The sequence below is a fragment of the Mirounga leonina genome, unplaced genomic scaffold (assembly GCF_011800145.1).
Source record: "Mirounga leonina isolate KUSES-001 unplaced genomic scaffold, KU_Mleo_1.0 Mir_173, whole genome shotgun sequence".
NCBI lineage: Eukaryota > Metazoa > Chordata > Mammalia > Carnivora > Phocidae > Mirounga > Mirounga leonina.
In genome coordinates this window covers 65,339,832-65,357,803 of record NW_023270447.1, presented here as the reverse complement: position 1 = coordinate 65,357,803, position 17,972 = coordinate 65,339,832, and the positions used below count along the sequence as shown (strand labels likewise).

Genomic DNA, 17,972 nt, shown 5'->3' with positions numbered 1-17,972 from the left:
CTTTCTTCTGGACCACTGTGCCATCTTTTTCTGGCCTTTAATCCTTCCTTCCCCCAATCATTTCTTCGTAATTACAGCACAAGTGATCTTGTGAAAATATAAATCTGAACATGTCAGATCCCTGCTTCAAATCCTCCACATTGGTCTACAGCATAGTCTAAGCTCTTTATTCTAATGTTCAAGGCCCTTCATGATTTATTTCTGCCCCTCTCCAGCCCCATCACCTCTCACACCCCCAAATGCCCTCTGCTCCTAGCCCCAAACATGCCTCCATGTTTCTGCAGACAGTCTCTCAACTGAGAATGCTTTTAGCGGCCTGGAAGAAAGGCCTTCTCACCATCTTTCTCCACCCTTAGAATTGGCTTCTCCCTTTGCCAGGCTTCCTCAACTCTCTGTTGATATGTATCACATGCTATGGTAACCACTCCTTCACCCAGTACATTTCCACTGAGCACCTACCACATACTGTTATGGACACTGAGGCTGCTGAGACTGATGCAGCCATTGCCTGAGGTCAGTTCCTAGTCCGGTGGTGGAAACACACATAAGTAGATCACTGCAGGGGCGCCTGAGTGGCTCAGTCGGTTAAGCGTCTGCCTCCGGCTCAGGTCATGATCCAGGGGTCCTGGGATGGAGCCCCACGTCGGGCTCCTGGCTCAGCGAGGAGCCTGCTTCTCCCTCTCCCTCTGCCTCTCTCCCTGCTCATGCTCTCTCTCTGTCTCTGTATCTCTGTGTCTCAAGTGAATAAATAAAATCTTAAAAAAAAAAATAAGTAGATCACTGCATACCATGGGGTGAGTGCAGAAATCAAGGTTGCAGTCAACTACACTTCAATTTGAAAAAAAAGCAAGAAGTGGAGGTTGCCATGTGTACTGGAGAGCAGAAGTGGATCCTAACCCTACTTAGAGAGTTCAGGAAGGTTCATGCCTCCAAGTCCCTTACTAATCCACAAGATCCCTCTGGGGAAAGAGATGATGACATCATCTAAATACATATAATGAACCCTCCTAAATGCATTTGGTAAGTTCTCAGTTCATGTTGAATGGACGATTGAACAAAGGAAAGAGAGTAAGTTTAGTCATTTCTTCCTCTGTCTTCCCACTACTATATTAATCCCTCTGTTAGATCATATATCACCTTGTGATTTTTAAATTTTTACATTTTTCATCTGTAGAGCTTCTGAAGAGTTGAGACTATGCCTGACTCATTTCTGTTGTCCGGCATCCAAAAGAGGTTGTGGCTTAGAAGAAGCATCACTTTATCTTTCTACATTAAGGGCACGCATCCATACCCCATCCTTACCCTCAGTCCTCAGAGCCACAGGTCGGGGAGAAAAGGAGAGGTCTGGTCCTGGTGCCCACACAGACCTGAGAACCCAACAGGACCCGCACATGAAGGGTCTCCCTCAGGAGGCACAGTGATTCATAGATCAGAAAGCTGGGTGGGATGTTAGTAGTCATCTAGGGCAACCTCCCGATCTCTCTCTCCAGCTCAAGAAAATCCCCCTGCCAGCCTCTGATTTGCATATCATCAGTGAAAGGGTGCTCACTCTTTATAATGTAAACAATCCATTAGCTAGTAGAGGTGGGTTGCTGTACCATTCTTCCTTATGCCTAAGGGAGGCAGCATGATGTAATAGAAAGAACTTGACCGTTGGACAAATCTGGATTCAAATCCTGATTCCCCATTTACTAACTTTGCAAGTGAGATGTTAATCCCTCTGAGCCTCCGTTTCCTCAACTGCGACATAGGGATACTGGCGACTTACTTTATTGCCGAGAATAAAGGAGACGTCTTTTGTGAGGTGCTGATCATAGTGCCTGAAATACAAGCCCCTAATGCCCCCTTATACGAAGTCAAATCCACCTCCCAGTAACTTCCCTCAACGGTCCTGGCCGGACTCGCTGGAAAGCTCCACAGAGGGTCAGGACTCTGCGCTCCACAGCCCACAGCTTCTCCACTCCCCCTCCTGCCCCTTTCATCTACCGCACGCTCTCTCCCCCCTGCCACCTGCGCGCTACGCTCCCACGCCACGCCCGCTCGTCCGCGGAATACCTTCGCAGATGCCACCACGTTCCTGGAATCCCGCACTGCAGCTGCAGCGGCCCACGGGCACCAGCCACTCACCGTCGGCGCCACAGTGCATGCGCGGGGGGCTGCCGGGCTCCCCCTCTGAGTGCGCCACGCACGTCCCGGTCACCTCCACCAGCGTGGAGAAGGCGCTCTCGGCTGCGGTGGCTGGGAACGCCGCCAGGCCCCTCACCGTGGCGCGGCACTGCCGGTAGTAGACGCGCACGGACACCAGCGCCACGCATGCGCCCACGTCCTGAAAGGCCAGGTGGAAACCCCGCCGGCTGAGCGGACCGATCTCGCGCACCTCGGTGTTCAGCTTCATCTTGCGCTCGCCCAGGTCGCCCTGCGTGAAGCTCTCATCCGCCGCGATTGTATCGATCTTGCGGGGCCGGCTGCCACCGGGGCGGGGACGCCCGCGGCCCAGGTCAGCCTCTGTTTCCAGGTAGTAGACGTTGAAAGTCTCCTTGCAGGTGCCGGCGGCGCCCGGGATGCTGCTGCAGTCGCGCAGCGTGAACTGCAGCTCCACGAAGATGCGCTGCCCGCGGCCACGGCTGATCCAGCCAGTTTGCAACCAGTTGTCCTGGTTGGGCTCCAGCACGTTGCACACCTGATATGTGCGGATGGGACGGTCATGCTCGTCCACGCCGCTGATCTCCTCCCACTGGGGAGGAGAACAAAGATGTGGGAAGCTCAGAGCCAAGGCGCCCCCAGGAGGTCGAGCCCTGACGGTGACGAAAACCCCCTTCCCCATCATCACGCATTCTCTCTCCCCCCACCTCCGGCCCCTGAAATTATAAAAGATGCAGAGCTGGGAGAGACGTTGGAGAGACGCAACGGAGCCCAATCCATAATTTTATAGGTGGGGAAACTGAGGCTCCAGAGAGAGAGAGAGTGATTTGACTGGATATGAACGTCGAGTTAGCAGCAGAACTGGGAATGGTGCCTGTAGTCTCCTGGCTCCCCACCAGGTGCCCACTCAGTGACCAGGCTTCAGTCACACAGCCACATCTCCCACCCCCACCCCTAGTTTCCAAGCCTCTTTTAGGATTCTAAATCTTGCTTGTTCTGTCAATCCATCAATCAACAACACTGCTTAGAGGATCTACTACGTGCAAGGCATTGTCCAGCATTGGCTCATCTAGATGACGCGTATATTTTGCCAGTTTCCCCCTCACTATCTTTTTTTGCCCCCCTTTTCTTTTCTTCTTGGACTGACTGAAGACTCAACGTTTTCTAATAGGCCACTCTGGCTTGAAGCCAGTGCTCCTGGAGACCACGTGCTCTGAGGAGCATTTTATGCTGCTGTAACCACAAGGAGCTAAAGGATTTGAATCCCAGACCACCAGAAGATTCCTGGGACAGGGAGGGAAAGGTTACACTTACCCCATTACTTGGCAGTGCAGTCCAGCCCAGCTCAGCCTGGGAGGCTTTGGAATCCAGGAGGATGACTAGGGAGAAGGAAGAACAGAGATGTCAGAAAACCGGAAGGTCAGGAAGGTGGGAGGGAACCTTTTGTGAGTTCACTGTAAATTTGCTGAGGGGACAGAGACAAATTTTTCCCACTCCATACCTTACCATGAGGGGGTGGGGTGTGAGTAGCTCAAGTCCAGAAAGAGGTAGCCACAACGATTAGGGAAGGAGCCTGTATAAGTTTCCTGTAGCTGCTATAACAAATTATCACAAACTCCACGGCTTCAAATAACAGTAACTTATTCTTTTACAGTTCTGGAGCTCAGAAGTTGGAAATCAGCTTCATTGGTCTGAAGTCGGGGTGTCAGCAGGACTGGCTCCATCTGTAGGTTCAGAGGTTCCATTTCCACTCGAATTTTTCAGCTTCTTGTGGCCACCTAGATTCCTTGGCTTGTGGCCCCCTCCTCCATCTTCAAAGTGCTTCTCTCCAATCTCCTTCTGTGATCAAGGTGCTTTCTCCTCGGGCTCTGACTCCGCCTGCATCCCTCTTACAGGAACCATTGTGATTACATCGAGGCTATCCAAATAATCCAGGATAACCTCTCCATCTCAGGATCCCTACCCACATCTGCAAAGTCTTTTGCCATTTAGAATAACATTCACAGGTTCTGGGGATTAGGATGTGGACATATTTGGAGAGTCATTATTTAGCCTGCCACAGAGTTCATGGAAGTACTCTAAGACTGGCTCTAAGATGAGAGGGAGGTGTCAGTGAGCCCCCCTCCCGCCTCCCTGGGCTCCCTAAATTATAGCTGAGTGTCCAGAAGAGGGAGAACATGAGCATATTAGAGGATTTCTGCATACATCCTGAATTCACTCATACTCAGGGGCTCTTCTGAGTTCTGAAGTCACCAGGGATGGAAGAGACTTGAACCTTTTCAGTTTGACTCCCAGGGGCTCTGGGAAAAATGAGTGGAGAGACTCTGCCAGCAGCAGCAGGAGAAATAAAAATCTCTTCTCTCCTCTGCTATTAGTATCAATCCCAAAGAAGCACTGGTCTGGACAGCACAGCAGCAGCTCAGAGCCAGGAGCCCAGGCTATCCTGAAGTCTTGGAAGATTACAAAGCTGGAGCTTAAACAAGGGGGCGGGGCTCCAAGGTAAGGGTCTCTAAGAGGGTTGGCTCCAGAGGTATGGGCGACTGTAAGCAGGACCACAGACAGCTTCCGGATTTTGGTATAACTGACAGCACTTCGGAATAGCATATTGGAAAGCCTCAGAGATCCGGCGCCCCAACCCCCCGGTCAGCGATTCAGATTCCAGCTCCTCGGGATTCTGCACCTGGATATGACGCCTCTGGATTCAGATGAGTGTGCAGCTCCCCCAAATCCAGAATCAGACGCAAGACGCGGGCTCTGGTACCTCAGGCAGCCCCAAGCCCAGCAACGCGGACCGCGTCGGGTAGGCTACGCTCCGAATTCAGCACTGCGGACAGCTCCCTCGCCAGCACGTCGGGCTGCTCTCGGCCGCAGCCACCCCTTCCCGACCAGCGCTCCACCTCCTGCCTCGCGGTTCGGGCTCTGTCCCGTCGTCCCGTACTTCGATCTCACCTCCGCACCTCCCTGTCTCCTCTGCTCTCTTCATCTCCCCACCCCCACACCTCTCCCCTCCAATCGCTCAGCCTGTCCGTCTCACTGGCCCCTGAACCGCTGCCTCTGGCTCCCACGGTTCCTGGGCTCTTTCTTCCCCAGCCTCCCAGGTCTCCAGCCCGATCTCCTCAATGCCCCTCTCTTTCCCATTGCTTAGCTACCTTTTTCTCTGTCTCTTTAGTTCTTTGCTTCCCGCTGCCCGCTGGCTTCAAACCCCAGTACAGACTCCAGTCTCTCTATACGACTCCTTTCCTCAGAACCCCAGTTCTCCAGCCCCTTATCTTCTGGCATCCCGGCTCCAAGAACAGCCACCAGTCTCCTCACCTTCCTCGGCGGTCCCGGGCCTCCCTGGTCCCAAAAGCAACGCCAGACAGAGCGGCATCAGGCAGACCAACAGGCGCAGCGGATGTGGGCCGGCGCCGGTCTCCATGGTCCGCAGACCGCGCAGTCAGTACGGCGGCGGCTCAAGCCGCGCCAGCCCCAGCACCGCTGAGCAGTGCCCCCAGACCCTAGCGCCTGCTGGGGGCGGGATCTCGCTGGTTACCGTCATCCATGGGAACCAATCACTAGGCACCGCCGCGGGAGGTCCACCAATCCTCGCCAGCAGAAGGTGAGGGGTGGAGTTTCATAGGCCAGGGGCGGAACAGCGAAATGGAGGGGAGAAGGAAGGGGTCCCGCCAATCTCCAAACGTGGGGGTGGGGCAGCGCTGAGCGCTGGCGTGGCTCCTGGGGAGGAGGATGAGCCGTCGACGATGGCCCAGAGCGCAAAACCTTAGCCTCTCATTCCCGAGAAGTAGACACGTGGGCATGGCTTAAGGAGGGGTGACCCTCGGGAGGCAGCGACACTTGCAGCCTCTGAGCTAGCCGGGAAGCTCCCTTGTTCCCAGGACTTGCAAGGGATTTTGAAGCCTGACGTCCTGACCCCAAGCTCTGGGGAGCTCTATCTCCCAGCACTTGGCTTCTTCCTATGTCTGCGGCTCCTGGCGTCTCCTGGCTGGATCCCGCCCCCTTCTCTCCCCGCCCTCCTCACACAAAACACACACACACACACACACACACACACACACCGGCTGGAGGAAGGAAGGGGCTAAGCGCGACCCTGGGAGCTACTCGAGAAGGGAGAGCAAAGTGGGAGACGGAGTCCCACCCTATCAGCAACGCTTCCGAGATTGGGAAAACATGTGGACGCCAGGATGGGGTTGGTAGTAGATTTTGCATGAACGATTGGTTCTTCAGGTTCTTGCTCTTGCTGCCAGGACACAGGCAGCATTCTGCACAACTGCCCTTTTCCCCGGTCTGCTCAGATCCTGGAGTTCCCCCCTTTGATAATCCGTCTCCGCCCATCCCAGGGGACTGGTGAGGAGCTCAGCGGCGGGGACTCCGAGGCGTCTGCGAGAGAGGCGGACCAATTCTCACAGAGTTCAACCAGCGCTGGAGAAGCTGCAAGGAAACGTGGAACACGACCTCTATCTAGTGAAGGTCATTTATGTGCAAGCTGAGGGTTTAAGGCGTTGGTGGTGGGAAGGGCTGAAGCCCTCCAGGACGAGGGAGGCGGCTATTGAGCGCCACCATCTGGGCTGAACTTGAGCAGGCAAAGCTCCACCCACCTTGTAGCTTTTCAGGGCTCTTTTCTTGGGGGACCCAACTCCTCTGCTTTTGGACGCTAAAGTAGCTGGAGAACCCTTGAAAATGAATGAGTCCTGTGTCTACATGACCTGCGTGGCTTGACTGTGCGTTTTGTATATCTGTGTTCTTTAGCCTTCCAACCAACCCTCCCCGAGTGCCATGCTCTGTGCTGAAAATATCTGGGTGAATCTCTGTCTCTGCCACAGTCCATACCTCCTTGAGCACCGAGAATAATGAAAATTCGTGACGTCGTATAATACTGGTCACTTACAAGCCGCTTTCATGTGTCATTTCTGTGTCTGTGTGTGTGTGTGTGTGTACACACGTCCAGTATGTGTATACGCACACTTGCTCGCTCACAGACATACTTGCTGGACAGCAGCAATAAGAGTGGCTGGGAGGAGTTGGACTCCTTTGCCGGTAGAAAGAAAGGTCATCAGGAGGGGCTGGGGCTCGGACACCGCCGGAGATGAAGCAGAAGGAGGTGTGGCGCCCGGCAGGTCCTTGGATACAGGCGGGGTCTTTGAAATCAGATCTACCTGGAGAAGGGCTCTTACACCCCCACCTCTTTCCATCCTCATTCTTCTCACGCTCGATTTTCCCTTCCCCCTCCACCCCCAGCGTTGGGAGTTGGTATTTTTAGAAGCTGCTTAGAGACCCAGGACTCCTTTCATTTCAAAATGAGTCCTCACTCCACTACCCCTCACCCTTCTCTTCAAATCCGGGTCCCGTCCCCTATGCAAGTCTTAAGGTGCCAGTCATGGCTTCTTACCTGAGCTCCAGACACTTCAACCCAGAAGTTCTGACCCTTATGTGCTAACACAAAATGCAAACTCCTTGTGAGCTCGAAAGGATCTTTCAGGAGCCAAGCATATGGGGGAAATTATCTGGGGAAAGCCATATAGGATGCCCCAACAAACCCCTGGCTGTCGGGAGTCTGGTCCCCGCCCCCCCTCCATCACCACCACACATACGGGCAAGCTCCTTGGGCCTTGGGGAAATTGCCAGATTGAGACCCTAGCAATGGGGGAAAGAAGAATTGGAAAAAAGAGGAAAAGAATTGAAACAATTCTTTTCTTTCTTCCTCTGAACAATTCATTTATAATAAAACCAGAACGTTGAAGCCTCAGTGTATGAGGATGTATGCAAATCAGCAAGACCTTACGAGTTACTCCAAGGCGGACTCCACTCTACTAGGTGACTGCGGAATAGACACCTAAGTGAAGATACTCAAAAGGGCCTTAGAAGGAAACTAAGCCATGGCTTACGGTGAACTTTAAGTGCTGGGGTCCAGTCAACCAAGGGCTAGGTTAGATCCTTTCCTGGAATAGCGAGCGCGGGAGTCAGGTGGGGGTGGGGTTCTGGCGCGGGGTTGAACTGTGAGACTTTGAGCCCGAAGGCCAGCTTCAGCCTTTTAAATTTTCTGTCCTCGGTGCTGAACCCACTAAAGTCTGGACCCTCCATTTTCAACCGGACCTGGGACATCTCCGCTGCCTCGCTCCAGTCCTCAGTCCAGGGCTTGCTGGGTATTCCTCCAGCCTATAACCCAGATCCAGCGATTTGAGCATCCAGAAGACAAGCAGCTTTACTCCATGGAGTAGGAGTGGAGGGGCCTGGAACCCATCTGGAAACTCCTGTTTTCTCTTCTGCTCCTCCCAAACCCAATATGAGGTAGTATAGAAAAGATCCTTCTCTCTTCTTCTACCTCACTATCTACAGAATGATGGGGAGAACACCTGCTGGAGTTGAGCAGCTTAATTCAACATCCAAATAATTAGAAGTAATCTTCCGAGGAGCAGATCCAACTTTACTGCAACCTCCATCTCCAAGTTATTGAAAGTTACAAATTTAGGGGCTGAACATTTTACCTCTTCCTTTTGCACAAATCCAGAAAGTACACTCATCCTGGCTGGACAGAGAAGGCCCTCTCCTCCATGGAGAAGATTAAGATTGCTTCAGAGATATCAGGGTCAAGCCCTGTCTTCAGCAAAGAGGACAAGGAGGGAGAAAAGAGCACTGGTGAGCCCTACTTCTCAAAGGGACATTTCCAATTTGTCTCTTTCCTCTTCATTCTATCTCCTACTCAAGAAAAAAACAAACACACCCAAGGTGAATTATTTTCTAGGACAATAATCTCACAGGCAAAAATAAGATGGAGGTTATATACAAATGTTTGAATTGTATTTTTCTAAGATAAAGGAAATATAAAACATTTAATTGATTGACTTTGAAAATTAAGCAGCAAAGACCTTTCATTATCAAACACAACCACTTAGACTTTATGATACTCTACTGTCTCCTCTGTGAAATAAGAATGAAAACATTTCAGAGTTATTGTGAAGTCACAATATAATTTATTTGTATGGCCCAGCACATTGCATTTGGCACATAGTTCTGGTATATTTTGTTATTCAACCTCATGGTTAATTAAGGTGAAAAACAGAAAGAAAAAAGGAAAGGATAAAGGAAGTTTAGGTGGTGAGATAGGAGGAGAGAGAGATAGAATTAGGGAGACAGTCATAGAGGAAAAGACATAATGAAGGATAAAGGAGACAGTCTATTGAGATGAATGTGGCTAGAAAGCACAAGAGCCTGAAAGAAATGTGCTTGAAGAGACAGGAGTGTCATGAGGGCAGGCTAGCTGGCCAGCTGCCAAGTGGCCTCAGAGGTGACACTTAACCTTGGTGAATTAATCATTGTCCAGGATCATAAACTTGACTTTAACAGTATTAAGAAAGAACCTATGTGTTGGAGGGTTGGAAAGTAGATCATAACTAACTCAGCTCCGATCCTGCTATCTGAGCCAAAGAACCGATGAATTAATACACAATGAGAAATGGAACTGCCAAGGGAGCCAGAATTCTCAAATTGCCATGTCCAGCAAATTCTTCCCTTGTAGGAAAATGTGCACAGGAAGCCAATTTATGATGTGAAGGCTGCTTTGAGAGTGTAAGGGGAGGCAGTGGATGGTTTAAATATTTGATGGCATCAGGCTCTGATAGCCTTGTGCCTCCAAATTCCCAGTAGGGATAAACCTGCCAGTGGCACCTCAGTGATGGTATTAAGGGCCAGGGCTTGGAATGGGATCTGTCAACATATGCTTCTCTGACTTTTTTTAAAATCCTAATTTTAGGGGTACCTGGGTGGCTCAGTTGGGCGTCTGCCTTCGGCTCAGGTCATGATCCCAGAGTCTGGTCGGGCTCCCTGCTCAGCGAGGAGCCTGCTTCTCCCTCTCCCTCTGTCTGCTGCTCTGCCTACTTGTGCTCTCTCTGTATCTCTCTGTCAAATAAATAAATAAAATCTTTAAAAAAAATAAAATCCTAATTTCATTTCTGAGGAGCTCATTTTAAGATTGAAGCAGCCCTTTAAATTTAAATGACCAGAGTAATATAAACTCATAAAAATTTTATAAGTAAAAGGTAAAGAATCTGTAAAGATATCCAAAAGTAAAGATATACCACCCCCATAGAGTCCCATTTCAAATTTTAAACCTGTTAACAGATTGATATGTACCCTTCCTGATATTTTCTATGAACACACACACACACACACGCGCACACACACACTTTTACAGAAAATGAATATATCTGTTAGTGAGGTAAACACTGTTGATTATCCAATACCTTTTCCCTTTCATATTTTTCATTGCTGAGAAAGCCCCAGTTTTGTTTGGATGTTCATCTACTATAGTCCTTTGTTCAGAGAAGATGACCCTCTCCCCAAGTTCAGGGATGAATAAAGATTGTTGTTGGCTAATCATTGTCATCCCATTCCATGTGTCAGGGTTAGCATAGGCATGGGTGTGTGATACAACCCTGGCCTTCTGAATTAGGAATTCTAGAAAAGGTTTTCTCTCCTAATAAAAAGAATTGCATAACAGACAACATCCTACTTCTTTTCTTTCTTTCTTTTTTTTTTTTTTTAAGATTGTATTTATTTGACAGAGAGACACAGTGAGAGCAGGAACACAAGCAGGGGGAGTGGGAGAGGGAGAAGCACGCTTCCCACAGAGCAGGGAGCCCAATGCGGGGCTCAATCCCAGGACCCTGGGATCATGACCTGAGCCGAAGGCAGACACTTTTTTAAAAATATTTTATTTATTTATTTGATAGAGACAGACACAGCGAGAGAGGAAACACAAGCAGGGGGAGTGGGAGAGGGAGAAGCAGGCTTCCTGCTGAACAGGGAGCCTGATACGGGGCTCGATCCCAGGACCCTGTGATCATGACCTGAGCCGAAGGCAGATGCTTAACGACTGAGCCAACCAGGTGCCCCAACATCCCACTTCTTTTCTGTATGTCATGTCCACATCTGACACCATGAAGAGAGAGATCTCACCACTTTGTTAAGATTTTTCTGTTGTATGTAACTGTAAACCTAACCAAAACTGGCTTAAACAAAAATGATATTTTATTAGTTTTATTTACACTATGTTATTAGTGTAATTGAATGAGGTTGATCTGCATACAACAGCAACATTTAGCATTGGGATTGTGGTAGAGTATTAGCTAATCACCAAATTTGGATATTCTAAAAAGGAATGCAGTTGAGATCCTAGAACTAAAAAATACAATAACTGAATGTAACACAATAAATGTATCTAATATAAGATTAGACACAACTAATTCTAGGATTAATAAGCTGGAAGATCAGTCAGTATAAAATATCCATACTGAATTGTGTAGAGAGAGAAAAGAATAGAAAATTATAGATAGAGACTAGGAGACATATGGGACATGGTGAATAAGCCTAAATATATGGAATTAGAAAGAGAGAAGAGAATGGGAAAGAAGCAATATCTGAAGAGAGGGTAACTGAAAAATTTCTAACCGATGAAAGACATCAAGACATATTCTCAAGAAGTGTCATCAATCCCTAGCAGGATTAATGCAAAGAAAACAACACCTAAACACCTCATAATAAAACTGCTGAAAACTAAAGACAAAAAAATAAAATAAAATAAAACCTAAAAGCAGTTAGAGTGAGAAAAAATACACATTACCTTCAAAGGAAGAACACTAAGACTAACAACTGACTCCCCAACATAAATGATAAAATCAAGAAAATGATGAAATAGCATCTTTAAAGTGCTGAAAGAAGATGTGGTTAATCTAAAATTCTATACCCAGTGAAAATATCCTTCAAAAATGAAAGAAAAATGTATGTTCCCAGACAATCAAAACCTGAGAAAAAATTTCATCCATAGACCCACACTAAAAACAATACTAAGGGGACTTTTTCAAGCAAAATGAAAATAAACCAAAAGGAAGCATGAACATGCAGGAAGAAATAAAGAGCAACAGAAAGGATAAATATATGGGTAAAAGTAAATGAACAATGACTGTATAAGGCAATAACATCTTGCAGAGTTTTAAGCATATGTAAAATTAAATCACACCACAGAAATAGTACACACTGTGGGAGCAGGTGAATAGAGTTAAAGTATTTTAAGATCCTTGCATTGTCCAGGAAATGGTAAAAGAATTAATTTATATTACTTTAACAAGTCAAGAATGCATGCTGTAATCACCATGGTAGTCATGGAAAAATAGTAAATAGATATATTACTAACAAGCTACTGTAGGAAAATAATGGAATAATAAAACCAATCCAAAAAAAGGTTTATTTTTAAAAGATTTTATTTATTTATTTATTTGATAGAGAGAGTGAGCTCAAGCAGGGGTAACAGCAAGCAGAGGGAGAGGGAGAAGCAGGCTCCCTGTTGAGCCAGGAGCTGGATGGGATGTGGGGCTCGATCCCAGGACCCTGGGATCATGACCCGAGCCAAAGGCAGACACTTAACCAACTGAGCCACCCAGATGCCCCTCAAAGAAAGGTTTAAAAGATGAGAGGGAAAAGGAACATAGAACATGTGGGGAAAAAAAGAAAACAAATACTATAATTATCTTGAAACTCAAATGTATAAATAGCTATTAAATATAAGTGAAGTAAATACCCTTATTAAAAAACAAAAAATGTCAAATTGGTTTCTAGAAAGCAAATCTTTACTGCTTTAAAAAAAATCATATATATAAGGGTTCCTGGGTGGCTCAGTCAGTTGGGCGTTGGACTCTTGATTTTGGCTTAAGTCATGATCTCCGGATCATGAGATCGAGCCCTGTGTCGTGCTCAATGTGGGGCATGGAGCCTGCTTGAGATTCTCTCTCTCCCTCTCCCTCTCCCTATGCCACTACACACCTCCCTCTCTCTCCCACTCTAAACAGACAAACAAACAAAAAACAAAAACTCTTATATATAAGGATTTGGATATGTTAAAGAAAAGACATGCTATACAAACAGTAACTAAAAGACAATCAGTGAAGCAAAACTAATATTATATAAATTAGACTTTAAGGCAAAAAAATTATTAGATGCTATATAATGAATAAAATGTCAATAAATTAGGAAGATAAAATAATTCTAAATTTGTATACACCTGGTAACATAGCCTTAAAGTATATAAAAGCACATCACAACACACCTCCACATCTGCAGTATAAAAACTGATTCCTGGGAATCCAAGAAAAGAGAATTTGGGCAAAAGAATGAACATGGAGGGGCGCCTCAGTGGCTCAGTCGTTAAGTGTCTGCCTTCGGCTCAGGTCATGATCCCAGGGTCCTGGGATCGAGCCCCGGGTCAGGCTCCCTGCTCCGCGGGCAGCCTGCTTCTCCCTCTCCCACTCCGCCTGCTTGTGTTCCCTCTCTGGCTGTCTCTCCCTCTGTCAAATAAATAAAATCTTTTTTTTTTTAAGAATGTTTAAAAAAAAAGAATGAACATGGAAGAGAGAGTGCACTCAGTGATATGAACATAGGACCAGAGTATTGCTTGGCATTATCAACAATAGCCCAAAAGTCCATCAGCTGATGAATGGATAAAGAAGACGTGGTTTATATACAATGGAATATTACTTGCCCATCAAAAAGAATGAAATCTTGCCATTTGCAATGACGTGGACAGAGGTAGAGTGTATTATGCTAAGCAAAATAAATCAAAGAAAGACAAATACCGGGCGCCTGGGTGGCTCAGTTGGTTAAGCGACTGCCTTCGGCTCAGGTCATGATCCTGGAGTCCCAGGATCGAGTCCCGCATCGGGCTCCCTGCTCGGCGGGGAGCCTGCTTCTCCCCCTGACCCTCCCCCCTCTCATGTGCTCTCTGTCTCTCTCATTCTCTCTGTCTCAAATAAATAAATAAAATCTTAAAAAAAAAAAAAAAAGAAAGACAAATACCATATGATCTCACTCATATGTGGAATGGCTCAGGTCATGATCCCAGGGATGAACATATGGGAAGGGAGGAAAGAAAAAAAGGAGAGGGAAACAAGCCATAAGAGACTCTTAACGATAGAGAACAAACTGAGAGTTGATGGAAGGAGGTGGGTGGGGGATGGGCCAGATGGGTGATGGGGATTAAGGAGGGCACTTGTTCTGATGAGCACTAGGTGTTGTATGTAAGTAATGAATCACTGAATTCTACTCCAAAAACCCGTATTCCATTGTACGTTAACTACCTAAAATTTAAATTAAAAAATAAAATGAAAAAAATAAAGATAAATAGTAAAAAAAAAAGAATATTGCTTGTTGTAATTAACTGCTTGCTGCTACAACAGGTAAATCCCCCCAAATTTCAATGACCTAATTCAACAAATTGGTTTTTAGCTTTCTTTACATGTTCAGTGTGGCTTAGTAGGGACTCTGCTTCATTTATAGTCCTCAGGGGGAAGAAACTGACAGAATCTTTAAAATGTTGACCTTATAGAATCAGGAACACGGGATGAGGGAAGAGGAAAGTGTATAAGACACGCAAAATTCTTTTTTTTTAAAGACTTATTTATTTATTTGACAGAGAGAGAGGGAGAGCACAAGCAGGGGAAGCAGGACAGGGAGAAGCAGGCTCCCCTCTGAACCCAATGCGGGGCTCGATCCCAGGACCCTGGGATCATGACCTGAGCCAAAGGCAGACGTTTAACTGACTGAGCCACCCAGGCACCCCAAGACACACAAAATTCTTAACTATCTCAGAAGTAACACAAGTCACTTCTGCTCAAAGATAATTGGCTAGGTCCATTCACATGGCTCTATTATTTCAAGGAGAATGGGAAATGTAGGGGAACACATGGAATATTTGGTGGACACTCCCTTTATTACAGGAATTCCCCAGATCCTTAGAGGGAAATACAGTCGACCCTTGAACATGCTGGCATAAGGGGTGCCAACCCCCTCTACCATTGAAAATCTGTGTATAACTTTTGACCAAAAATTTAACTAATAGCCTACTATTGACCAGAAGGCTTACCAATAAGACAAACTGTTTTTTTAAAAAAGATTTATTTATTTATTTTAGAGAGGGAACCAAGCTGAGCATGGAACCCAATGTGGGGCTCGATCCACCACCCTGAGATCAGGACCTGAGCCAAAATCAAGAGTCAGATGCTTAACTGGTTGACTGTGCCACCCAAGGGCCCTAACACAAACTGTTGATTAACACATATTTTGTATGTTATATGTATTATATACTGTGTTTTTACATTAAAGTAAGCTAGAGGGAAGAAAATGTTATTAAGAAAATCATAAGAAAGAGAAAATACATTTATAGAACTGTACTGTATTTATCGATACTGTAAGTTTATGTTGTCTGTTTACAAGATGAATCATCTGTCAGTACCTACATCCATATCCAATTATATGATACAAAACACTGTAGATATTATATGTTTTACTAACATTTCACTTCAAAAATGAAAAGATAATGTGAAAAAGACATTCATATTTATTTACTGGTATAACGATTCATGCATTGATAATGAAGAAGCAGCAATATGATTGTTTTATGGTAGCCTAGTGTAATCGATATGATTGCTTCATGGTAGCCTACACACTAAAATTTTTATGACATACAGTATCACAGTCATATTCATAATACAGTATTGGACACAGTTACATTTAAAAAAATTTTTTAAAGATTTTATTTATTTGCGAGAGAGAGAATGAGAGACAGAGAGCATGAGAGGGAGGAGGGTCAGAGGGAGCAGCAGACTCCCTGCTGAGCAGGGAGCCCGATGTGGGACTCGATCCCGAGACTCCAGGATCATGACCCGAGCTGAAGGCAGTCGCCCAACCAACTGAGCCGAAGGCAGTCGCCCAACCAACTGAGCCACCTATGATGATAAGCTGATAAACAGTTTCTCCAATTACAAGAGAGAGAGAGGCATACTGTACAATAATGTAATTCTTTGAAAGCAAAGTTGTAAGACAGTGAGGAAAACTAACACATTAATTGTATATTAAACATCACTGATCGTACACCTGCATAAGGATAGCCCATCCACTTCCACACAAGTCTTGCGCACAGAGTTCTAAGTGACAAATACTTAGGTGATGATAATGACAATGACACAAAAATCAAACATATGACTTCATTCCAAAATGTCTACGACAAGAGGAAAAGATTTTCTCCTGTTGTACAGTTAATAGATGTTCACACAAAGACACACACACGCACACAACAGGTCAGCTTATTAACTATATAGCGTGATGATTATTTGTTATTCATTAAGTGGAAGTGGATCATCATAAAGGTCTTCATCCTCATTGCCTTCATGTTGAGCAGGCTGGAGAGAAGGAGGTGGGGGTTGGTCCTGCTGTCTTAGAGGTGGCAGGGGTGAAGGAGGGGGAGGAGGGGGAGGAGGGGGAGGAGGGGGGAGGGGGAAAGGGAGGCAGGACAGGCAGGTACACTCCGTGCAACTTTGTGGAAATACATAGTAATTTATGTCTAACCCTTTTTTGCCATTTCTCTAAAAATGTTTCTGTATGGTACCAATCCTTCTTCCACCATTCACTTCAGTTTCAGTGCCTGGATCATAGAAGGATCCATGTCATAAACATCAAAAGCAGTCTTGACTAGTCGAGCCCTTCTACCAGATTGTCTAATGTCTGTTTGTTTTCTGGCACTGCTGCTTCTCTCTCTTCCTCATTGTCTGGACCCGGTTCGGAAGTATTCATCTGCATCAAGTCATCTTCTGTTAATTCTTCTGGTGTGGTGTCTTGAATTTCTCCAAGATCCATATCTTTAAGCCCTTCACCCCTCACCCCTCACATTGTTTGCCATATTCACAATCTTTTTTTTAATTTTAAGATTTTATTTATTTACTTGAGAGTGAGAGAGAGCACAAGCAGGAGGAGTGGCAGAGGGACAGGGAGAAGTAGACTCTGCGGAGCAGGGAACCTGACGCAGGGCTCGATCCCAGGACCCTGAGATCATGACCTGAGCCGAAGGCAGATGCTTAACCTACTGAGCCACCCAGGCACCCCTGCCATATTCATAATCTTTTTCATGATTTCCTTGACTGGCTCTCTTGTAAATCCTGTGAAATTATATAAAACATCTGGACATGGTTTTCTCCACCAGGAATATATTGTTTCAGGTTTGATGGCTTTCACAGCTTTTCAATAACAGGGATGGCATCTGTAGTGGTGTAATCCCTTCCAGACTTTCATGACATTCTCTTCATTGGGGTTTTCTTCCATAACATTGATAATTCTTTCTGTAGGGTACCATGTGTAATGAGCCTTAAAGGTCCTTATGACTCCCTGATCTAGAGGCTGAATTCGAGATGTTGTGTTTGGGGCAAATACACCCCTTGGATGCCTTTGGCATTGAACTCACGGGGTTTTGGGTGGCCAGAGCATTGTCCAATATCAAAAGAACTTTAAAAGGCAGTCCTACTGGCAAGACACTTCCTGACAATGCATCAATGAAACCAATCCAGAAAAAGTGTTCTCATTGTCCATGCCTTCTTACTGTACAATCAAAAGACTAGCAACCAGTGTTTATCTTTTTCCTTCAAGGCTCAGGGGTTAGCAGCTTTATATAGGAAAGCAGTCCTGATCACAAACCTGACTGCATTTGTACAAAACAGTACAGTTGACCTGTCCCTTTCTGCCTTAAATCCTGGTGCTTGCTTCTCTTTCTTACTAATAAATATCCTTCGTGGATTTTTTTCCCCCAGAATAGGGCACTTTCATCTACTTTAAAAACCTGTTCAGACGTATATCCTTTCTTCTCAATGGTTTTCCTAATGGCATTTAGGAACTTGTCTGCTGCCTCTTGGTTGGCAGACACTGCTTCTCCTTTTATCTTGACATTTTAAAAGCCAAACCTCTTCCTAAAATTATCAAACCATCCTTTGCTGGCATTAAATTCTCCAACTTAAGATCCT

The 17,972-nt window shown here is 46.1% G+C and overlaps 1 protein-coding gene across 1 annotated transcript in view; it reads right to left on the bottom strand.

Annotated features, from left to right (window-relative positions):
• EPHA10 (EPH receptor A10) overlaps window positions 1-5,646 on the bottom strand; it is a 37,711-nt gene extending 32,065 nt beyond the window's left edge. Inside the window, exons 1-3 of the mRNA XM_035020188.1 lie at window positions 5,455-5,646; window positions 3,457-3,521; window positions 2,056-2,734 (exon numbers count right to left, since the gene is read on the bottom strand). Coding sequence (XP_034876079.1) covers window positions 2,056-2,734; window positions 3,457-3,521; window positions 5,455-5,560 — 850 coding nt within the window. The 5' untranslated portion in view covers window positions 5,561-5,646. The remainder of the gene's footprint in view (window positions 1-2,055; window positions 2,735-3,456; window positions 3,522-5,454) is intronic.
• Window positions 5,647-17,972: the final 12,326 nt, after the last annotated feature.